The sequence below is a fragment of the Corvus moneduloides genome, chromosome 4 (genome assembly GCF_009650955.1).
Source record: "Corvus moneduloides isolate bCorMon1 chromosome 4, bCorMon1.pri, whole genome shotgun sequence".
Lineage (NCBI taxonomy): Eukaryota > Metazoa > Chordata > Aves > Passeriformes > Corvidae > Corvus > Corvus moneduloides.
In genome coordinates, this window is record NC_045479.1 from 55016906 (window position 1) to 55041648 (window position 24743).

The 24743-nt window shown below is 43.4% G+C and overlaps 1 protein-coding gene across 1 annotated transcript; it reads right to left on the reverse strand.

Annotated features, from left to right (window-relative positions):
* Positions 1-8496: 8496 nt before the first annotated feature.
* Positions 8497-23220, reverse strand: SELENOO (selenoprotein O). The gene is made up of 9 exons (XM_032106678.1): positions 22671-23220; positions 21108-21311; positions 19988-20168; positions 16792-16922; positions 16154-16434; positions 15657-15807; positions 13726-13911; positions 12745-12901; positions 8497-12064 (listed from the first exon to the last, which is right to left on the reverse strand). The coding sequence occupies exons 1-9, from the start codon at positions 23198-23200 to the stop codon at positions 11870-11872; spliced, it is 2016 nt and encodes a 671-aa protein (XP_031962569.1). The 5' UTR covers positions 23201-23220; the 3' UTR covers positions 8497-11869.
* Positions 23221-24743: the final 1523 nt, after the last annotated feature.

The window sequence follows — 24743 nt, forward strand, 5'->3', positions numbered from 1 at the left end:
CTTCTGTGCTGTTTTGTTACCTGTGCTGTGTTTAATTAACTATCTGCCTTCTGCTCTGCAGAAAAGGGGATTGCAAGAGCAAGTGGCTTGCAGACTGAGATGTTTTGTTGCCCAGGGAGGCAGAGAGCTCTTTGTTTATCTGACTTGTTCTTCAGGAATTTACAGGACTGGGTGTGTATGTGCCAGCTTGGCTTCTGGTGCAGACTGAGGTATTGTCCTGAAGCCACTGGACTTCCCACCCAGCGTCTTCAGGGAGCAGTATCTGATGTTTGGGACCTTGTTGCTTGGCGCTACACTGTGACTATAGAAAGACCCATCAAATATTGTCTGAGTCCCGTGGTTTGCCTGGGGCCGGCCTTTAACATAAACACAAGCAGTAGCACACAACAAAGATGATCATGGAAGCACGGGTTGGACATATTTGAGCACTCTTAGAATTCCTCCTTCCAGCAGTGATGTTCTGAGTAAGTGAGCCAGCCCTGGGCAAAGCAAAGAAAAATATTATTCCTTTTGAGGAAAGTAGTTCAGACTAGCGTGAAAAGGGAAGATGGAAGAGATCTGGTTGGTGGCAGGAGCCTGACGAGCCGGCCTCCGAACCGTGGGGTTTGGAGCCCTGTCCTGCTCCCGGGGCCGGGCCGGGCCGAGCCGTGCGGGGGCCGCGCCGCGGGTGCAGTTGCGGGCAGCGCCCTCGAGGTGGAACCTTCTCACCGAGGTGGAACCTTCTCACCGAGGTGGAACCTTCTCACCGAGGCTGCGGCGGGCGCTCCCGGGCGGGCGGTGCGGCCCCGCCGGGGCTGCGCTCCCGCGGCTCCGCGGGGCGGGCCGGGCGCTCCCGCCGGGCGGCGCGGGGCATCCCTGTGCCGTGGTGGTGTGCTGGGCAGCCTTTAGGAGAGGAGCGAACTTCCAGAGCCTTGCGGCGAGGTGCTCCCGGCTGTGCCCCTCACCCTCCGGGCTGGCCCCGGCTCCGCGCTGCCGAAACCTCCCTGGTGCCTGGGGATAAATGGGAACTCCGCCACCCGGCATCCGAGCTGCGGCCCAAAACCGGGGACGGGACAAAGAGCGTCGGGAATCTTATCCCGTGTCATCGATCCTAGGGCGGGGGACACGAGTCCGCGGAAGGCGGGGTGGGGATGGAGGCCCCGCACCCTGGGGGAGACCGCATTAAACAGACCCGGCCCGCGCCGGTGACCCCTTCCTTGCTCCCGCTCCCCCACTGCCACAGCCTCAGCCTTACTGGCTTCCCCCGCTCGGAAATCCCGCGGCACGCGTTCGCCGGGCACCGCGCCCCGGGCGGAGCGGGTGTGCCGGAGGAGGGCGGTGCCGACCGCGGGCGGGCGGGCCCGGAGCCGCAGCCCGCGACCAGCTGGGGATTCCGTGCCGTGCCGTGCCGTGCCGTGCCGTGCCGTGCCGTGCCCTGCCCTGCCCTGCCCTGCCCTGCCCTGCCCTGCCCTGCCCTGCCGCGGAGCGCCGCCTCCTTCAGCACCAAGAACAGCTACAAGTGTGGCTGCGCGTCCGCCCCGCTGTGCCGAGCCGAGCCGCGCCCCGCCACGCTGAGCCGTTTCGTGCCGTGCCACGCGGTTCCGTGCCGCGCCCGTCTGAATGCTTTTGTAACTTACTCTGTATTTTTCCCCCCTTCTTTGGCCCTGCTATAATTTGCCATCCTTAAGCGGTTTTACTGCAAGGGAAGTGTAAGTTACTTTCTGAGTCAGGGACCACCTTTCACAGCGTTTTTCCAAGAACTGAGGTATGGAAGCCTTAGAGTTTTAAAAGAAAAAATATTTTAAATCTGATCCTTATGAGGGACGTGTGAAGTCACTGCAGAAGGATGAACTTTTTAATTCATGTTTATTCAGAGGAGCCGAGTGAATACAAAGAGCATCCTAAGTCACCAAAAAGGTCGGAGGGGCAGTATTGGTGTTTAGAACTGTGCTCTAGGAAATCCGTGGAGGGCAAAGTAACATAGCTTGTGTTCATTCGCTAGTAAAAGCAAAGCTTTGAAGGTACTTGAGATGATTACAGTTCTTTGGGCAGAGGGTATGGGCAGATACCTGCAGCACGTGAATCCTCGGGCAGCAGCTGACTCCTCCGTACCAAAGCTCACCTGATGACTGTGGATTCTTCCTGTGATTTTACAGTTGCAGGAGGTGGAAGAAAACCATCTTCAGTCTGACCATTGCGTTTGTGACTGCAAGAGTGCCTGGAATCATGCACAAAGAGAAGCAACAGCTTGTGCCCAGGATTTGCAGAAACTACTGTTGGCATGTTTGGAAATTAAAACTGCTATCAACCAACTGCAAGAACGCATGCAATGGTAAGAGAACAACAGAATTTTCTGAGTAGAGGCTTCTCAGAAAGCCTTTCCCCAGCCATCTGGTTTAGAGAGTTTTCCCGTGGTACTAAAGCAAGTCAAACATAACACTCTAAAAGGTAAGGATTTGACAGCAATACACTGGTGTAACTATTGTCTGCTTTAGACCCTTCATAACATCAAATGCTTCTTTTGGGGACTATGATGTGTTTCATTTAAGGTATTCATCAAGTTAACTGGTGGAAATTCCACAGGGTATATTGATGCCAGGCCCTTTGTGTCAGAGACCTGGCTGACATCACCAGACTGAAACAAAAATTATACTGCCCAGAGCTTTTGCTGTGCAGAATTCCTTTTCCTTTGGCCACTTACTGTGTGTCTGTTCTCATGTGACAGTGAAGAGGACTGCCTGTGATATCTGCAAAACTCAGTGTGAGCCTTGGAATTTACCACTGCCTCTACACAGTGGTTGATTTTAGCTCAGATAAGGTGCTAACGTCTGTGGTCTGGACGAAGTGAATTTTTTGCTGGTTTTTTTTTTTGTATTGTAACCAGTGATTTAGGGTTCTTGTTACAACTGTAGCTGTCAATTATAGCTGAAGCTATTTTGAAAACCACTACATGTGATAGTTGAACTTTGTGATGTACTGATTCTCTTGCACTGTCAAGGGAAGTGGGAAGGCAGTCACAAGTCCTTTCACTTTGATTAGTAGGGCATGGTTTTCAAGGGTACTGGGGAGGAGAAAAGCTACCCCTGCCTGTTTTCACAGATTCTTTATATCCCATAGAGATTCTTTCCAGAGCATGTGTGTCTCACAGCCTTGAGCATACTCTCAAGGAAGTTGTTCAACAATTATGTATGAGATTTTCCCAGTCTTCAGTTACTGATGTCTCGAGGGTTTTTGCTTCCTAGTTTTAGGGCTTCCTTATATATCAACATTTCTCCTTCCCTAGTGCAGCTTTGTTGGTAGGACGGAGTCCCCTGAAGTTCTCTCTGATCTTGATTACAACCTACAGAGACTTTTAGTTTTTTATCAGCAGATGAGCTGAGGATAATTCACTCTCACTATACACAGTTTGTCTTCTTGGGACTCCCTTTGAACCCTAATACTGTATCATATTCTGAAGTTTTCTTCCTTGAATAAGTAAAGACTGCTATATCCACAGAAAACTTACCCATTTCTTACCATTTCAACCAGATACTCTTAAGAGAAAGCTGGAAATCTCAGCATGCCAGATTTCTCTCAATTAAAGCAGAAGGCTGGTGTCTGGGGCTCAGATTTCCTGCTGTAAATTTATCCTCCCTCTTACTAAACTGAGCCACACATTCTGTTGTGATACATGTTCCCAAAATTAGGGAACTGAGACTTACTGTCACAGCCTGTAGCCTCAAACCACTCAATGTTCAGTGTATTCAGGAAAGTCTTAAAACCTGGTCTTCCTTCTCCAACTCATAAATAGGAAGTACTGTTAGTGGTCTGTGTACCAGAATTTGGAAGCTGGGGCCTTAGTGCGTAGCCCAAGGCAGGGAATGTCTGTCTGCTGCAAGTGTTGCCAGAAGATTTTGGGACTGGAGGTCGGTTGTTATATTTACAAACTGTCAAGCTTCAATCCTAACAGCTGTGCCAAAGGCTGCTAAAAATGAATGTGAGTGTGTTGTCACAGAAAAGAATAGTGAACTCTGCTGCCTGCAACCAGTGTGAATGGGTGGATTTATGAAACCAGTTTCCCTACATAATGTGAGAAAGGGAATGTCGGCTCCCTACGGTCTCTCTCAATTTCTGTTCCTTTTTTGGTTTCATTTTCCAACTGCCCTCTTGTGTTTTAGGGGTCTTTCTAGCTAGCTTTTTTCTTGCCACATCTACATGTAGGCCATGTTCTTTGTGTCTCCCTGAAGACCTTTAAACTGAAGGCTGTTTTTCTTTCTTCTTCAGCTCCTTAATCAAAAATCTTCTCCCTCCTCTCTGCAGCCAGATACATGGCAAGGTTTGTAGCCCGTACTGTATAACCTTGGGTGCTACTGGAAATGGTTTGTCTATTTATGCTGTTAGGTTTGGATCCAAACTTACTGATGCATTCACATTGGCCTAAAGCTGGAAACACTTTGAAGTTGCTGGTTTCTCTGAGTGAAAGAGTGACTGCTGCTGAGTACTTCTGTGCTTTATGCATTTGTGAAGTCACGGCTTCTGTGGTACTTCAGCTTGTGTAAGGTGGCACCGTATGTATGGATTTCATCTGTTCTACGGGAACTTGGTTAAACTAGAGGAGAAGGCTCTTTACCCCCCTTGCCTTTCTGACAGTCAGAAAGTTCTGGGTAGCAACAGCAGTTGTGTGTGGAGTGGCAGTACTGCTCTGAAGTTGAGTTCCTAGACTCTATCATCTCATGGAGTCTTAGAGGATCCAACTTACCCACACAGCTTCTTGAGCACAGAGTAAGTAGTAAGCCAACATCACTTTGTGAAACAGAATTACTGAGATGGTGACTGCTGCAAGTGACCCAGTATGGTACTGCCTGAAGAGCTAAGCACTGAGAGGTAGGTACCTGCTGAGGAGGTTTAGGCTAGTTGGCTGTGATGCCTTCTCCAGAGGGCTGGGGGGCAGGAGAGCAGTGGAGACACTGTCTGAGTCCTCAAAGGTGTATTTTCATTCAAAGGCCTTTTCATTCCCTGTTCAGAAATCCATGTGGTGGCTTTATTTCCACCTATTTCTTCTTCCTCAGGCAGAGAATCAGAAAAAGGTTGCTGGAATAAATAAGGGGCAAACAACACCCTTTTCTTCTCTTCATTCATCCGCACGTGTTGCAGAGGGTCCTGTGGACCTTCTGGTCATTGTGAAGGCTTCACAAACCAGGGAAAGTGTTTTCTTCCATCACCTCAACTACTATGGCTTTACTTAGGATTAGTCCTGTTTAGGTCATCTTTTGGTCTAGGCTTTAGATTTCCTGCTTCCTTCTGCTACCAGTGTCTCATTTCATATTCTAAGGGGGTCCCTTCTCCCCAGGATTTTACTGCTGCCTGTCCACGCTTCAAAAAAACTTGGTTTGGGAATTGGAGGTGGGTGGTCCTTTTCCATTGTTCTTTCAACTCAGTGCTCCTCTCTCCTGTCTGCCAAGATGAAGGCTATCCCAATGCAGTAAGTACCACTGAGTGGTTCTCCTTTAGGAGAAGCAGTTTAACACAAAAAAATCCTTATGTTAAAATAAAGTTTTCTCCATATTCACTTGTGTCCATCCCTCTTCTTCTTTTACATGGCACCAATGACAAGAGTTTGTCTCCATCTTTTTTATTCCATCCACCAGGTAGTTCACAGATAAGCTTCACAGATAAGCCCTGAGCTTTCCCTACTCCAGGAAAGAAACAGGCACAACTCTCTCAGTGTTTCCACATAGCTCATGTGGTCCAAGGCCTTCAGCATCATCTCTATTTGGGATGATATTTTTAGGTTTTATCACGTTATCTGTGGGGCTTAAGAGTGTTTTAGGAGTTTTCACAGTTACATTTGGGTAATATTATTTCTTAACTGTATCTTTTCCATATAATTCTAGGTATGACAGGAACTGGATGGAAAAAAATTACTAAGGAACATAAACAAGGTAATGTGTCATTATGTTAGGAGTGTTTTTAAGAAAAAGGTGATTAAGTCTTGACAGCTTCCAAGCTCTTATTTTCAAGTTCCTGTGCTAAGCACAGGGGTTTTTTTCTGCTAGCTTTCCAGTTTAGACTTGAATGTGAAAAATTCTTGCTTTCCAAAATATTGCATAGAATGTTATGTAGCTACTTGGAAAAAAACAAGCACAAAGAAAATTAACCCACTGACCCCTAAAGAAACACTTGGCTTAAGCTGAAGTTGCTCTTCACTAGAGTTAATCTCGAGCAGAACCACCAAAGAAACCCCAAGATTTTCACAGACCTCAGCCATCACTTCTTCCCTGCACATGGATTGCATTCAGTACTAAACCATATCATACACATTCTCTGCTGTTAGTTCTTGATTTTTGCTATGATTCTTGGCTTGTCTTTGTAGCTTAGGTGTTGCAGTCTTGTTTTGAATAAGCAGGAAGAACATGATCAGGGACAAAAGATACCCTTTCTTTAGGAAGAGATCATTCAGTACTGGGGTTTTTTTCAACAAAGGCTCGGGTCCTTATGTCTATATGGTTGTGACTGTAGGTGTCTAAAGCTAATGCCCCCCCTTGTTAATTCCCTGGCTCCCTCTGTAGTCAATGGAGAGAGACTCTGACATTTATAAGTACATTTACCACCTTTTTTAAGACACCTGTTTCAGGATGAAGTGGTTGATCTGGAGAGAACTATTTCTCCTCCTGGTTTAGAAAAAAAGCATAGGGTTACTGTTATATGCCTAATCCAAGGGGGTATGTGAGTCTTGGCTCCTGCACTTCCTGGAGGATCACTGTGAGCTCCAAAATTTGTCACAGGTCATGGTGAGCTGTTCATCTTAGTGGTAAATACATTTAGCATCTCATCACCTGTGACCTGCAAACCCCAGCCTGAAAAGCACCGGTGTGACTAACACATGCTTGTTAGAGGCTATGAAAGCAGTTATTCTGTAATATGGACAGGCTCATTCAATGTGTGCAAAAGCTGCTGAAGTTTATTTTTGCTCATTGCTTCATGTGTTTGAAATTTCAAACGAGTCTGTGCTAATGTTTTAAAAGCTCACAAGTAATAAAGAAACACTTCTACAAAATTAGCATTACAACATGCAATGCGTCATGCTCATTTTAAAATACAGTAAGATTGGGTTAAAGTATGTTAAGTATGTCAAGGTAACTTCAGACAGTGAGTACAATAATACCTTCACTTATACTGGCATACGGTGCAACTGCAGGAAAGAAAAGCAATTTCTAAGTCTTTTGATTTGTAAATCCATTGAAATAATATGATTAATAATGTTTCTTTCTGTTGATCAACAAACAAGTGTTTTTATAAACCACTATGTGCTCTTTATATTTTTTCCCGTTATTAGAAATAGAAATGGCAGAAGTGATTTGCAGCCATTTCTTCTATGGGCTCTGATCCAACAGTTAGCAATAGTGCTTATGTGGATCTATCCTCACAAACCTGTTTCCTGACAGAACTGGAAGAAACTTGGTTTTTATGAAAATTACTGATATTTTAAAACATCCTTTCTCTCTTCTCTCTTGTAGGTTTTTTTTTTTTCCCTGGTTTTGGGGACTTTTTTTCTGTTGTGTTTTTTTTCCCCTTTTTTTTTGTTTGTTTTTGTTTGAGAATGATTACAAGATTTTAAGTTTTTATACGAAGCAAAAAATAATACAAAGATGCTTGGGACACCTCAAAATGTTTGGCTGTGCAGAGCAATGCCCTGAAGTCTAGACAATGGATTAATGGTTTGTTTTCTGGCTAGTAGGCAGTATTAAAAGTAGAATTAAAGTTTACTTTTTATCAAGCCTTGAGTATGTGTTTATCTAGGGAGTACACAGAGATTTTGCATGCTTAGTTTAGAAAACCTGACTTCTCCCCCCGAATTTCTGCCCCCCTGTTAATTAGGCATCTGCTGCAAGAATTGCATGAACAAAAATGGTGCAGTTTGTAGTCATGGGTGGAGCTTTATCATGGCCCATCATGCCCTTTGATTTCTATGGCAATGTACCTGTCCCATACACAGGATGGCTGCATCCTTCACCTCCACAGCTGATGTCAGGGTGAGGGAAAATAGAGGTGTTAGGGGGAAGTGGTGGGACCAAATGCAACATTTGTATAGAGAGGAACTGAGAACTGTCACTGAACACTAAAATCCTCCCCCTGTCAACCCAGGAAGCATAAAGCCAAATGAAAAGATGTAACCAAGCTAGTGGCAGCATTATTTAGAATACAGACTGTGTGATCTTACACTGTGAACAGTAAAACTTTCAGGAAATAGGCATGACAAGAATATTAAAACTGCAATTTTTATTACTTTTAATAAAATAATCAAATCTGTAGCGCTTACTTGGAAAAAAAAACCCAACCCACAAACAAAAAAATCCCCAAAACCCACACAACATTCCAAAGTAAGAGCTGACAGTAAAACATTCAGCAACTGTAGATTTACAAGCTGATGAAGCAGAGTTATGGTGAAATCTTACCAAGTCATGAAAGGAGTCCCACTATTATGTGAGACTATCCAGAGATTCATCTCCAAGAGGTTCTCATTTCAGTTTTGTCATCTGGGTACCACTTGATTTTATGTAAGGGTACTTGAGAATATATGGTACAGCCACAGGCTAAGTCTAAACAAGTATTTCCAGAGAAAGCTTTTGATAAGAAGAGTCACCACTTCATTTTGAGCACACCTCCATGGCTTTTATATAAGCAGAATATTTGACCAATAAGAAATATTATTTTCAGAGCCTATTGCAAATACAAGCTGTAAAAATCAAGCGGCAAATTATGATTCAAGTATTTAGACTCCCAAATGCTATAACCTGTATTCCCTTCTCTCTGAAGAACTGAGCTAAGTGATAAAGTTCTAAGACAAAATTTGGTCTAATTGTGCTGAACAACCTCCTGCTTCCACATTGCTCCAGGAGCAAGAGCAGAAGAAACTCACAGATCACAGGGCGCAGTTTGAGCAGAGACCCACCTTCTGAAATGAGAATGCTGGAAGAGCACAAGCATTCCACTTGGCTTTGGATCATCACGCTTCTTCAAACACACAGCACTGATATTACTGCATTCCCTGAGGAACCGAGCAGTTGGGTGTCAGTGCAGCTGGAACAGGTAAAAGACTTCAGTTTCTACCTGTTGGTGAACATCTATTACAAACACAACTTTACTAAGTGGCACACCAAAGCAGCCACACCCAGGGACTGCATTCATCATTCCAACCCTGCTCTTGCACTTGATCAACATGTAAGCAAAGAATATTTAGCAGCAAATACCATTGCATTTGCATTTCTCCCTGTAACATTGGTTTTTCCCTTTCAGGAATAAGACTGCTAGTAAATTATTCCAAAGTATCTCCTTCCATGATTTTGGCAATATAGGTGCACAATAATTTGGTAGTTAATTCAAATTCTTGTATGTCCAAACACACGGTTATAGTATCATTGTTCTTCTCTATACCACTATTAATAGAGACCTACTCAACCCCACCACGTTATCATCAGAATGCCATTAAAAAGACTCGACCCCTTAGGTATGGTTAAGAATCATTACTTTTTACACCATTTTGTTAAGCAAGAAGCTTGGACAGAGCTCCTCTGAAACTCTGTTCCCCTCTGTGTCCCAAAAGAAAAGATACAAACTGAGAAACAAAATCAGCACAGTTACGTTGATCAGTTTGGAGCAACTTCTCCCCCTCCATTACTCCCTTTTGGACCAGGCACACTGTAAGAGACCACAGGTTCTGCAGGGGGATGTCTGAAGTGTCTTTCAAATTGCCAACACCCTTTCCCTCCCTGATGCAGTATTGTTTACCCAGCACTGACTTTCTGCTAAAGTTTCCATTACATAGTTTGGTTCCTGTAACCCAAGTTTAAAGGAAGGATAATCCTCAATTAAAGTCTCAGAGTCCCACAAAAATGCATTATTCCTAGAAGACCTCTTTCAACTACATCATTCTTCCATGGGCTAGGTAATACACCTAGCTTGTCCTTTTCTGTAAGGACTCCAAAATCTCACAGAAAGAAAGTGCTGTGCTTGTCAGAGATTCTAGTTTGTCACAAATCAGTTTCTCCAGCTCCAAGACACGGTGAATGTTTACAATCAAAGCATCCCCTATGTCCTGTGACAGCAAGAAGGACAAACTGATTGTTAGTACAGATGGATACGCAACACTCCCAACTGTTCTGTTTTCTGACAGCTCATATTGAGGAAGACCTTAAAGAGCATAATTCACACAGGATCACCAGGTTGGAAGAGACCTTCAAGATCAGTGAGTCCAACCCATGCCCTAACACCACCTCAACTAAATCATGGCACTGAATGCCACATCCAATCTTTTTTTAAATACATCCAGGGACAGTAACTCCACCACCTCCCCGGGCAGACAATTCCAGAAATTTACCGCTCTTTCAGTAAAAAACTTTTTCCTAACATCCAACCTAAATTTCCCTTGGCACAGCTTAAGACTGTGTCCTCTTGATATGTCAGTTGTTGCCTGGAAAAAAGACCAACCCCCACCTGACTACAACCACCTTTCAGGTGGTGTAGAGAGTGATATGGTCACCCCTGAGTCTTCTTTTCTCTAGGCTGAACAACCCCAGCTCCCTCAGCTGTTCCTCAATTCAATCCAAGCTGATATCAAGCTTGCACGGGGGTAGCAGAAGAATTTCTTTGAGGACATGTAAATCACAGTGAGAGACTGGTCTCGTTGGAAAAGAGAAGCCTTTGCATTAAACCAAACTTTTCAGGTGTCCGAACTAATAACACAGGCCTTCAAAAAGAAGTTCAGAAAGTTAAGTAACAACTAACTACAGAACAACTTTCTTTTGATGATGTGACAATAATGACAACCAACCTTCCCCTGAAACATTATCCCTAAGTAACTTGCAAGCAAGTTAGCTCCTCTTCTCCTCCCACATCCTCCATAATCTTTTACCCAAGCTCAAATAGCATGTTCCTAAATGGCAAACTTCCAGCGTGAAGATTTTCAAAGACCATGGCAGCAAACTAAATGGTGTAAGACTAGAGAAGGAATGGAAGAACCCCACTGACTAGTGTGATGAGCAGGTACCTCACCTGCACACTTCTCGAACAGGCAGACTCTGTCAGGAGCACAGAAATCAATGTACAACAAAAACCTGGATTTGAGTTCTGGGGTAGTTTAAGGCTCACACTAATTTGGCATATAGATCCTGCCCGAGGCAACTGGCTTACAAACTGCACTCCTGAGTTTAGTAGATATTTATGTGCATTGTGTGCAAACATACTGAACCTGAATAAACTTCACCACCAAGTTTTCAAGTGCAAATGTATATAATCTCCCTTAATTGTGCTCTTAAAAAAATTCAAATGTTCCCCCCAAATTCTAGCCTGCACAAATTCTCTGAAAATAGGTAATGATTAAATACAATCTAAAGGCTCACAAGAAATGAACTACTTAATTAAATGAAACATAGCTTCAAACAAGCAACACTGCATCTGTTCCTCCATTAAAGAGGACTGGAAGTTCCTGCATAGAGAAAGCAGTAAATAAATATTAGAAGTACTATTAGTTAAGACATCAGACAAAAACAGATCAGATTCCTGACTTGCTATTTCTGTCTTCACATAGCAACAACTCCATTTGGATGTTTGAAGTTCAGCCTGCCTCGACATAAAATACTGCTTTTTACTTGCAATGTAGTGAAGATAAAGGAAAGACTTTGGTCTCTAAACATTTAGATTACTGATGTATATGGGCTGTTGATTGTTACTGGTTTGTTCCAATGATCCACAATTGCTTCAAATTAAGCACAGCTGAAGACTGCTGCAGATGCATCCAAATGCAGTGTTGTTTCAATAACTTAATAGCACTTTGATGTTTGCCTTGCTGAATTCTTCACTGCTGAAGGAGAATCAGAGTCTTCAGTCTACAGCAAAAAACAAAACAAGGCAGTTATGAAGATCATGTAACGCAGAGCTCTGCAGCCCAGAGTGGAGGTTTGCTGCAGTATGATTGTCTGCTTCCGGTCTCTTGAGCACAAACAGCTGCTGGAGCAGTTGCTCCCTCCACTTCTGCACCTTCCTTTACCTCCTGGAAACCTTCTGCTTCTTGGAATGGACGTTCTAAAAGTTTCAGTACGTTTCTTACCTAAAGTGAAAACAGCATGGTTATAAGAATTTAGAAAGTAAAGGCAAAATGATATGGAGAAGAACCTCATGGCAAATAATGAGCAAGTATATTGCATTTAATACATGAACTCCAGACAAGCCAAATATTAAACAGATGAACAATATACGTAAGATGCAAACTTTGAAATTGTACCTGGCTGAGTTTGGATCTGTATGGGACTCAAGCTCAAATAACTTGAAATTAAAATATTCAATACAAATTCTTACATAATTTCTCTAAATAAATTAATTTTCCCATATTCTGTGTCTAACATTCCACATGCTGAAGTCCACAGGTGAAAGCTGTAAATTTTAAAAGGTAACACTTTCCAGAAAGGAACAAGTATAAATTAGTCCCCAACTGCCTCCCAAGGTAAAAGCCACTCTTGAGACAGTAAGAGCAGGCTAAGTGTCTTGTCCCAAGGTCAGCCTACAAAAGCTGGTAGATTCAGATTCAGATTTTTGATTCCACATTATTTGTACTGCAGTCAATAAAATTACAGTTTCAACAAAAACAATAGAGACCTCCTGAACAGTGAATTCCCAATCCCCTTACTGCCCAAGATTCCAGACTAAATTTTGCCTGGTATGATGTCAGCCATTTGACAGCACCACTACACATCCACACAAGCCTAGAGAGAGCGAGCAGCAACAGCATACCTCTGAGAAATCCCCATTTTCGGCTGCTTCTATGGCATTCTGGGCAATATAATTTCTCAAGATATATTTTGGATTGTTTGAATTCATGACCTTCACATGATCAGTGTTCCAGGCATCAGCATTACCAACGCTTTCTATTTCTTTTTGCAAACGGACTCTGAAATTCAGCAGGTAACAAAAGTGGTTTTTATCAAGAACCCCACGTAGAAGTTGACACATTTTCTTGTTTTGAGATCCTTAGCTTGCAGTTCTTAAAAAATACTACATCATCTATAATCCTCTCAGTTTATAAGATGCAGCATGACAACAGAATATAAAACACCACTTCATTTAAAAGCAGTACTATGGACAGTCAGCAGGTCCTGACATGGCTTGAGGAAGTGGCACAGCACCCCTTTTCTATTCTCTAAAGTCAGACCAAGATATGGGGTACGGTCTGATCTGCATTGCTCTGCAATGACTGACACATTCAGATCTTGTCTTTCAAGTATTTCTATGCTTGTTTATTAAGAAAGCTTTTGTTGTTCTGGACATTTGTTTTTCCTGGCCATGATTTCTCTTTGATTAAGAATACTTGCTTTCTGTATTCACACATAGAATTTTCTTTTGGAAAAAAATTTCAAAGGATAGAATGCTTAGAGGTCAGTCAGTTGCAGTTACTGAAAACTTAAAAGTTCACAACTGGAATTAGTCTGTATCAGAATCAACATCAACATTACTGAAGCGCTTTTCATATAGATTTGATGCTAGGTGATTTCTACAACCTCACACTACCACAAAATCTAGTAAACAAAATACAAAGATGCCCTGGAACTTTCACAGCAACAAAGACACTGATCATGACAGTAGATAATATTCTTGAGCTGCATGCCCTCCCCATCCCTCCTGATCTATATCTGAGACAGGGTGTCTTTTGTGAGACACGCACATTGTCTCAAAATGCAGAAATGTAATAGTGCTATGAATACTGAGAAATCTTACCTGTATTTCTCCAGCCATTCCTTCCAGTGTCTTTTATTTCTGCTACGTAAATCATCTGCTGTTAACTGCTGCAGTTTAGAGAATTGTTCAATGCGTTCCAGTTCTTTATTTATATTAGCTTTTGTCCCAATTAATGCAAACAGCTGTGGATTAGACTGAGCCAACATCAGCATCATTGACAGTTGTCTGGGAACACAAAGAACAAACAGGTTAGATACTGAAGTTGAGCCTCCTGTCAAGAACCGTCTCTTTGCAATCAAAGTAGATACAAAAACATTCACAACAAACTAGGATTTCACTAGAGTGGCTAAGTAACAGAAATCTGTAATTAACAGAACAATTTTTATTATAAATTATCCTAATTTTACTTCCCCCTTCTTTTGGTGTGTTTAATTCATATTCCCGTGATATATAAGACGAAGACAGTAGATTCGCAAAATTACCAGTTTAGTTGAGCATCAAAATACCCTTTTGAACTTTGAAAGGAATTTGGTTTAAAAAGTTTGATCTTACTTAGATATCAAGACAATATAGAATTCACAGGTTTTGTTGTTTGGGGTTTTTTTATTTCTTTAACACGTACTGTTTTTGCCAGTACTAAAAAACCTAAATGATATGGGGAAAAATACTTCATTTAAGTTGCATGAGACAACACTGTATTTAACTTTTTTAGTTAGCCAGTCTAAATCACGGACTGAGAACTGCTTTCTGGTAATAAATTCTGAACAATATCCAGACTCTTCTTCTGTAAGTTTGACTAGGATTCTATCTTTTCATATTTCACTGTGTTTCACTGGTGCTGTACCGTAGTTCCACCTTATTTTGCAATACCATGCTAGCTTTTATTTTTCCTGAATTAATAACTATACCACAGCATAACATAAAATAAAAACCCAAAAAGTTGCAGCATATCAAAATACAAAGTGTTTTTATTTCCTCTATGAATGCATTATTAAGTGAAGGAGAAAAGAAACACTATTCTTGTCAAAACAGACAACTCATTATATCAGGTTATATTCTCCTAGTTTCAGTAAGCAGAGATAAGCCAGGTGCTTTGATTTCTGAGTTTACATAAAGTACTATCCAAATCTGATGTACACATCTGACATGCCTAGCTCTATCATATCCAAGTGCTGAGGTTAAAAAAGAAATCAGTCATGCACTCACTTTATTACAGTTACTCCCCTCCAAAATGTCACATCCCTATCATGATGATTTATAACTACTTTTCATGTTTCTCTAGTCCTGAATGCAGTGTTTAGAAAATACTGACCCATCTCTATCACACAAGCTATCTCTGTATTGTGCTATCAACACACAGCAAAGCTGAAGAACTTGGTAGGTTCATTACCTTCACTTATTAAACAAAGTGGGGAGAGGGGGAGAAATATACCCAAAATACCTTTAATTGTTTCTCCCCATCTCCAAAACGTGGAAAACTGCTGCAATCGCTGTTGTAAGCAGCAGCTGAACGTGAGTTATTATTTTCCATGCTCAGAGTAGCTGGACTGCAGAACAAATCGGACATGGACTACACCACCTAAAGTGGTTGTTTAGGTTATCCTCAGGCCAGAACTTTGGCAGTTGAAAGTGGCTTTTTGCTGACAGTACACTAGCAGAACACAGCAGCATTGTAGTTCAAACCCATCTCTCCTGTAAAATACTTCCGTATCACTTCATTATTTGGCACTCTCATTGCCTCAAGTCAGCAGAGACAGGGAAGGAAATTTAAAAAGAAGACCAAACAAAAGCTCAGACAACTTTAACCCAAGAGCCAACTGCTGAAAGTCACTGCTGTATATCATGATGCATCTACTTAACAGTGACATTTCCAATCTTAAAATCAGTGAAATATTACATACCATGCAGTGTTCATTATGGTTATAATGAAACTAAAAGCAAAAGCCGAAAGTATTTAAGCAGAGTAATACCTTGGATCCATCTGTGGTTTCAAGGCAACTTTCAGTTCTTCCACAGAAGCACACTGACTTGTAAGCTCTTCTAAGAAATCTTCAGATTTTGAAGGATCAATGTCTACTGAGAATGAACTCAGCAAGTAAAAAATATTTGTGAAGTCTCCAGCTGAAAAAATGAATTCTATGAGTAATGCAACTAACAAATCAGCAGGAAAGCAGGTCCCATACCTCCTTCCTACCTCCTCCCACAGCAGTATAGATCACCATTCTAAAGAGGCAAAAAACTGTTCTCTCAGTGAGGGTGCAAATGTGAGACAGGAGCCCTGTATAAGGCAACAACTACTCCACAGCTCACAATAAGGTAATTATTTTCAGTCTTTTGTTCTTCCCTCAGATTACAGTGTAGTAGCACAAGGCTACTTTCTTGTAAGGTCAAGACATAAATTATATTTTGATTTGATAATAGATGCTGATGGGCTATTAAATAAGCACCTTCTGCACTGTTCACCAACCTGTGACATGCATGGTTTCAAGCAGTTCAGACACCAGCTTACTATCTTCTTCTAATTCCAATTGGATTAGGCCTAGTTTTTTCCTCATCTTCTGCAAATAGTGCTTCTCAAATTCTGCATCATATTCCTCTTCCAGGATAAGTTGGCTTATTTCCAAGGGCAGCTCTGGAACTAAAGCTTCAGCAAGTTTCCCCAGGTTCCACTTGCAAACCTCTGGCTGTTTGTTGTAAGCATAGCGCCCTGTATTATCAGAACCATTGCAAACATGCTCAGGGTCATACCTACAAGAGAAGAAGTACTTAGCATTTTCTAATTATCTGGACACCAATACTGTGAGAAATAGTTTTACTATTTTAGTCTGCTCTAGGAACTAAAAAATTTGAAAGGAAACACTCCTTGATTCTTTTCCCAAACCCACACGCTGTAAGAACAGTCTAACAGCTAGAGATGTTGTGAACACAGTTTAAAGTACATTGTAAAGAAGAATTAAAGGATAACTAGAGCTACCTTAATCTACTTTGCCATAAAGCTAATTCAGAAATCTACCTTAGAGTAAAAATATTAAAGCAACCATGAATACCAGGATTGTCCTATATAGCAAGTACATATGCAATTCCAAACATTGATGCCACACTGACCTGTCCATAAACCCAAAAGGGCCATAGTCAATGGTTAGTCCAACTATACTCATGTTGTCTGTATTCAGCACACCATGGCAAAACCCCACACACTGCCAGTCAGCAACCAACCTCGCTGTCCGTTTGGTTAGCTGAAAGAAAGGATGTTTAGTTCATTTTTCATCACAACACTTCTCCAAAACATTCGTCTATTTCCAGGCATTTCCTAGTCTGAACTGATGTTTCTACAGCTCCAATGGAAGCAGATTCTGGCAGCATGCCACACACACAAACATCTTAAGGACAGTTTGCCTCTCTCCTCCTGTCAGTAACTATCCTGTTTCTCTGCCTCCCATTTCTGTTTGCCTCTGCTTCTCTCCTTCCATGCTTGACTTGCCAGTCAATTGAACAGCTTTCAAATGCACTGGAGACAGTACACAGAAATAAGATAAACTGTTTGACACCAGATTTGCATACTAGTCTAGTCATTATATAAATACATTCTTTTGCCTATTACTATTTTTAAAGAGTAGCTACAGGCAGGAGATCACATAAGCAAATTTAGCCTTTTGGTTTACCTTGTATTGTAGGGGTGATTTACAGTGAGGTTAAAGGGGCTGACACAAAAAAACTATTCCCTGCAAACAGGTTTTAGCACTGATAAGCATTTCTCGATGTTCTGAGAGTGGAAATAAGGCTACAAAATTAAATAAAAATATTGCAAGAACGAAAATTTTATTTAAATGCAATTCTTCACCAAATGCATGCTTCATCAGAGATTTTCCACTGCTTAACTGAGAACTACTTTTACAGAGTTGACTAAAATCACTGCATGTGCACCATCCTTCAAATAAATAGTATAATATTTTAAAGTAGTCCTAGTCACCTAAATACATTAGCCCACCTGTCAACTACAACACTAAAAGTCTAAAAGTCAGGAAGCTAACATGGTTTTAAAATAAAACTAGTTGCAAATACTTTACTAAATTGCTGTAAGTAAAAGTTTTACATAGCCATTAGCTAAAACTTCTAAATCACATTATTTTCACAAATAAAAACATTCTTCTACCCAAATAGCTAACAATGCACAGAAATTCAAAGCAACTATTTACTCCATGCTGCAGTGAAAGTGTATTTCATTAAGCTTCAAAAAAGGATCTACGAATTGTTTCATTAGATGTTTCTATGCCTTTGCATTCAAATCCAGAATTTTTCTACCTTCTTTTTAAAAAACACATGCAGTCAAGTAAAGAAGAAAAATTAAACAAATTTTTCCCTGACAGGTAATGAAAATCACAAATGATGATTGCAACAGAACCTTCTGGTTCACCTTGAGATCCCACACTTCTACATTTTCCAATACTCTCGTGGTAGGTACTTTACCCATTTTTCCTGAACGCTGATCCATGGGGCAGCTGGAAGCCAGCAGCCAGCTACATGTGTCCGAAACTGATTACTCAGGCCATAAACCAGTAAGAGAGGCACACCCTGCACAATGACTCTGTGCCGGGAAAATGTGAAAGTTAAAAATAAATAAATCGTGGCCACCAGGGATGGGATGAAAGCACTCCAGTAGTAAGGCAGTCCTTGCTGCTGAATGTCTTTGTATGGATGCTTCACACACCACCAGGCTTCTGGTAGAAAGAAATCCCCCTAATGAGAGTGCCCAAAAGCAACTAAAGCTTGGGTGCCACTCAAAGATGGGTACACTGACAATGAAGAGACAGCTCTGCATCGTCTTTGACCTTTATTCTTTTTGATCAACATTTTTCTACAGCTAGCCAAACTAGAAGACAGGTATGGTGTATATATAAATACGACTGCCAGCTGAAGGACATGCTCATTTAAATTTAAACAACAGCTACAAATTATTTGAGAAGTACAGATAATGATGCTTGCTTTCTAGACAGTGCTGTGAAATGCAATCACTTGTGCTTTTTTTCTCCGTTTCCTCCACAGTGCAAAAGGAAAGATAAAACAAGATAGAATTGAGGTGACAGCAGTTCCCTGCTAATGGATGTGTTTGTCCAATTAGAGAAGGGACTGGGGTGATTTTCAGGTGGAGAAAAATCTGGAAAGTCCCCAATAAGGTTGAGAGAAAACATGAGGAGGCAGTGATAGCACAGACATGGAGTGTAGACAGGCAGTGGCAGGAGGAGCACGACAAACAAAAAACGGATATGGGGAAATGAGAAAAGGATGCTAGGAATAGGGGTGGGGGGAAGGAAAAGGAGCCAGGAAAAGCAGCCAAAACCAGGACTGGGTGCACACACACACCCACAAAGATCCCCAAGTCCCATGACTTTTCTGCCATCAGAAAGTAAACATGCCATCAGCTGCAGAGCTGGACACGCACAGAGTGAGCTACAAGCCACAGTTCTCCTCATCAACCCCAATTGTTCACACACAAAAGGCTTGTCCAGCAGAGTTAAAACTCCTCGGTACACAGTGGTGAACCGAGCCACAGCTTGCTTTTAAGAACTAATGCAAGTATGCACAGGTTGTGATGAAGAAAAAAAAGAAAAAAAGGGGGCAAGAAACCAAACCATAGAATGTCAGATATTAAGTCTGGCTTTTGACCTCTTACTGGTCTGTTATGAAAGTGCATCATGCTGCAGCCATTCCCTCAGTCCACACCAGATCATTTCAGATTTCAAAGCACCACCGCAAAGCTTTTAGATAGACTAGTCAAGTATTAGACACTGGTATTTTTTAATTACTCTGTTTGCTCACTAGTTATAAGAGTGCTCAACAGCCTTTAAACATTTCAGTTCTAAAGCCTGAAGTTAAACTGATTTGCAGTCAACATTCCTGTTTGTAATTTGAAAAATGAGACTCAGCATTCTCAGTATTTTACATAACGATGCCTTGCAAGTGATGTCTCAGCACCATCAACTCATCTGACAGTCAGAGCCAGAACTCCCTCTCACAGTCTAAGACAGTCCCAGCAAATGGAGACAAGCCTTCGGAAGCTCCCCCAAAGCAGGGAAATCATTAATTACTATTAGGAAGGTTAAACTGTTTTCACTGGTGAGATCAATATCAACACTGTTTTCATCAATAAGCAGGTCTACTAAGAGTGCTTTCTTCAAAGAAGAGAAGAGTTCAGACAATTGAATGATACAAAATATTACCTGACTCCAGTCATCTGTGCTTGCAGATGAAGCTCCTAAAGATGACTGGTGTGGATTTATGAAGAGAATCTGATCTTCCTTACCTCTCTGAAGAAGGCAGCATTCCTCTGAGTAGTGTTGTCTGAATAAGCCTCCTGGATTTCTGGGTAGAAAGTGCTGATCACATAATCAAGCATCTGTATTCGAATATCATTTCTGTCAACGCTGGGGCCCTTGCGTCCAGTGTATTCATCAGGAGGTTTAAAAATTTCGAAAGAGCCAAATCTGTTTCAAAATAAAAACACATTTTAGAATTATCTGATACTATTAACATAATTTAATACTGCATGTAATAAAAACATTTACTGTTGTTGCAATAACAGCACATTGTCTCTTAACACCAATCCTTCAGATGACTGAGAGAAAAACCTGCAAGATTCCTACACTGAACGTGGTGAGGCTCAGTTACTCGGTGCAAGGAAGCTCCTACATGCACACGTAACTAAACTGACTGATCCTGCCAGTACTGAACACCAGCTCACTAAAGCTTCTTACGACTCCTTCTACTGAAAAATTCTTACCCTGAGTAAGTATGTAGAAGTTGGAATTATTTTAAATACTAGACTGTACATCAAGCATACCAGATACATTTTCCAGATATGTAAACACAAGCAGCAACGTACGCAAATATACACATACGTATGAAAGCGCATATTCCTTATACCTCACCTTCCTCTAATATTCTGTAACCTTAGAGGAAGCAATGCAACTTCCTGAAATTCCTAATAGCTTCTGCTGGAGCAGGAACCTCGTACACCTCTCAGGCAGGGAAAGTACACCCAAACTTTGACAGTACTACATTGGAACTGGAATTAAGGACAGAACTATAATCTACCACTACTACTACTATAAAAAACAAAAAAAGTATTCTGTACGGGAATAAACACAAAAAATCTGTTTTCCTAAGTTTGCAAAACTTAACGTCTTTCTACCAGGATAGCATCCCTAGTTCTGTCTCAGTGCAAAGACAGCAGCCCATCCCATCTGCCAGGCAAGAACAGCAGCTTCTTCCTACAGCCCAGCAAAAGAAGTTCCAAGCCTCCAGAACAAGAAACACACAAACGGTGCTGTTAGAGAAATACACTTAAAACGGTATTTTAAAAGACTGCTTAGTTTTAAAAGAAAAGCACCAAAACAAAACTGATCAACAAAATATGTTTCTACCTTATAAACGTAGAGGCTATTCTCAGAACAACTGTACACCTTTCATTTTTTGGATTCCCATCATAAAATATGTCACGGACGACTTTGGAGTCGGACGTGACGCACGTGCCAGCCCGAGTTGTTGGTATGCCCAGGTGGAACATGGCCTCGCTGCACAGGAACTCCCGGATGCTCGACCGCAGGACTTTCCGACCATCAGCTTGCCTGCAGCAGGAACACATGCAGGGATTTTAGGCTATAAAGGCAGGAACTTCTGTCTCCTCTGTAGCAGTAGAGAAATAAAAGCCTAGAAGTAGCATACCCCGTCCATGGTTACACAAAAAAGTAGTGGCAGATCTGAAAACAGAAGCTGGACCTTCACACTTCTGTTAAAGTTCAATTAGATGGACACAACTTGCAATGAAGAGCACACGTAACAGAATAAACCTTCCAGGTACACATATCCCTTCTAATAATTAACTCTGTTGGTTTCATTGATGCAATAGTTCTTCAAAAATTTTTAAAAATTTGGACAATAGCTGTTTTATTGTATATCAAGTCAATGGTTTCCTCTTAACTAAATGAAATACAATGTAAAATATTATTTTGATTCTTTCTGGATAAGCAATCTAGAAATGGGTTCCTAAATATGACAATGCACAACAGCTGCACTTAAAAAAAACCAAAACAAAAACAACTAAATAGACAAAGGATAACAAACTAGCTTGTTTAAAAGATATTAAGCAAATGGAACAAACACAGGTGGTTCTCAGCCCACACTCCCAGCACTTCCAAAGCCACAGGCAAGCAGGAGAGCTGCCCAGGGCAGATCTACAAAGCTACCACCATATCTGTGATTTCCCTAACCCTCACAGACCTGCAGAAGGCCTTCAGAGGGCTGCATACATGAAACTAAGGTGTTACCGAGCCTCTGTAGAGCTGGGACAGAAAATATGGGAAATGCAAGTGGGAAAAATTACCTGAAATATTTAAAGCATTTAAAGGCCAATATGGCTAATGAAAACACCCATCCCTTGCAGCGATTTGGTCAATATGCCGTTTTGGGGACTTTTCCACTATTCCCTCCCACAGCTGGGAAGAGTGGGTAGAAGGACCAGCAGCGCAACCGAACACCCACATTTAAATACCACCTGTGTGGGCCGTAGGGCAGCAATTACACACTGCTCTCCCCACTGTCATCATGGTCTGCATCCTTCCAAAGGGGAAAACCCGCACTGGAGGATAACCAGGGACAGAAGTAACGTGCCACCTGAACGAGATCCAGTTACACTCTTCGTTTTCCAGCGGAAAATTTTGGCACCTCCTGATCTGGCACTTAAGCATTACACTCGCTGCTGCCAAAGTTAAACAAAAAACAACCAACCACGAGGATTTAAGAGATGACCTTTGCCTCAGGGAATGACCCTGAGCACGGCACCAGCCCCTCGCTAATGCGATCTGCGGGCCGGCCAGCCCGTCCCTGTCCTCCCCGCACAGCGCCCGAGCCGCGCATGGGGCACCGGCCGCTGCTCCTTCCAAACCGCGCCTCGCCCGCTGTTCCGGCACCGCCCGCCCGGGCCTTACCGGGAAAAGGGGGTGATGCCGGCGCCTTTGAGCTGGATCTCCCAGCGCTCGCCCCCCGGGCCCAGCACCTCTCCCAGGTACATGGCGGCGCCGTCGCCCAGCTGCCCCGCGAAGCTGCCGAACTGGTGGCCGCAGTAGCAGTGCGCCGCAGGCTCCGCGCCCGCCAGCACCCGGTTCCCACTGAAGAACAGCGCGGCCTCGGCCTCCGCCGCCGCCGGGTCGGCCGCAGGCGCCTCCAGCCCCAGCAGCGCCAGCGCCGGCAGCGACATGGCCACGAGCCGCGGGTTCTGCAGCGGGCTCGGCCGCACCCGAGCGAAGCAAGCGCCGGGCACGGTCCGCGGGCCGCCCTCCTCCGAGGCGTCCACGGGCAGCGAGCGCAGCGCCAGGTTGTCGAAGCGCAGCGCGCCCAGCCAGCCGCCGCCGCCCTCGGGCCGCTGCATGGCCGTGCCCGCGGAGCTGCGCCGGGCCAAGCCCGCCGCCCTCAGCAGCCGCGAGGGGAAGCGGCGGCCGCTGCGCAGCACCGCGTCCATGCGCCCGGGCCGGGGGCGGTGCCGCCGCGAATCCCGCCCATGGGGCCACCCGCGGGGAGCGAGGCTGGGTCCGGCGGGGCGGGCGGCAGGCTGGGACGGGGCGGATCAAATTTGGCCCCGGGCAGGGCGGCTCAGCCCGCTCGAAGGCATGGGGAGGGGCGGCCGGCGGCAGCCGCCAGCAGGGCGCGGGGGCGCTGCACCCACAACAAGAAAAAAGATAAATGAATGTATGCCGCAGGTCAGTATTCAGAATGTTCATGTTTTGTGTTATTTCAGTTAAAAGCAGGTACCACACTGGTGAGTCAAGACCAAACCTCTCCAAGTTGTGCACACTTACCTTCTCTGAAGGGTCCGGTGGATGCCTCCACTTGAACCCGGACAGAGTAGGTAAACAAACCATCTGCAGACAGTAGATGGCACTAAATTATTACTATTACTTGCACTTTCCATCTAAACGCAACAGATTCTCCGCTCTAAAGAACTTAGATGAGAGACGACGTGGGGATGGCAGCAGGGAGGGGGAGAGGAGCTGCCCAGTGCCAGGTGGTGCACACCCAGAACCCTGTTGCACTTGTACAAACTTAAAGCCCTGAGCAACCTTGCCAGGCTTGCCCACACACAGCTCGAGCAGACACAGAACACTCCTGCTGGCCATGGAGAAAGCAGATGTGCAGTTTAGTAGCTGCAGAGACACATCACATTAATAACCACCCTGCTCTATTCAAATATCACTCTTCATTACTTTCTCCAGATTATAAATCATCTCTGCAGCCAAAATCACGGACGTGTTACCAGTGAAATAATGTCACTTAGCTGGGAGGAGGCATAAGCCTCCTCCTACTGAAACTGGAAGAAAGGGATACGGCTTTTTTTCAAGTCTGATTCTTCCCCCTTTTCCCTCAAGCGTTAGTCATGATACACAGGCACCAAGTATCTTGGATAAGGCAAGTGTGAAAGTGGCTGTGTGCATCTTTCCCCCGTCCCAAACGCTGCTAGAGCTTCTCTGTGTTGTACTACACAAACCCACAGGCAAAACCTCCAACAAGCAAAAACGAGTGTTTGCTCACTTTGCAGCACAGCCGTCCCCAGCAGGGAGCCACCAAGGAGGAGCCAGGCCAGGTGCCAGGACTCAAAGGACAAGATCTTGTGACTGAAAAGAGCATACACAGCACCAGCTCCTACCCTCTTCCCTACTGGAGTGAGGGTAAGGGTAGCTCCATCTTTGCTGCTGTTGCCTCCCTGAAAGCTCCACTCTGCAGTGGGCATAAGGCAAGCGACAAGGGAGGGGATAATTAGGACAACCCCCAGCCAGCGTCTTCAGTTGGGAGCTGCTGAACAGGACAGCTGTGTCAGCTGTTCCTGGTCTCCCCCCATACACATGGACACACAAGACTTGCTGGTGTGAGGATAGACACAGCTGGTGCATTTTTTCACCTGAAGAGCCAGTAGACTGATTTCAGCTGTGGATCTTTGGAGCTACTTTTGTCCTGTGCTTGATGTCTTCCACGTGCATTTCCACAGCATGGGCTCAGCACCCCACTGA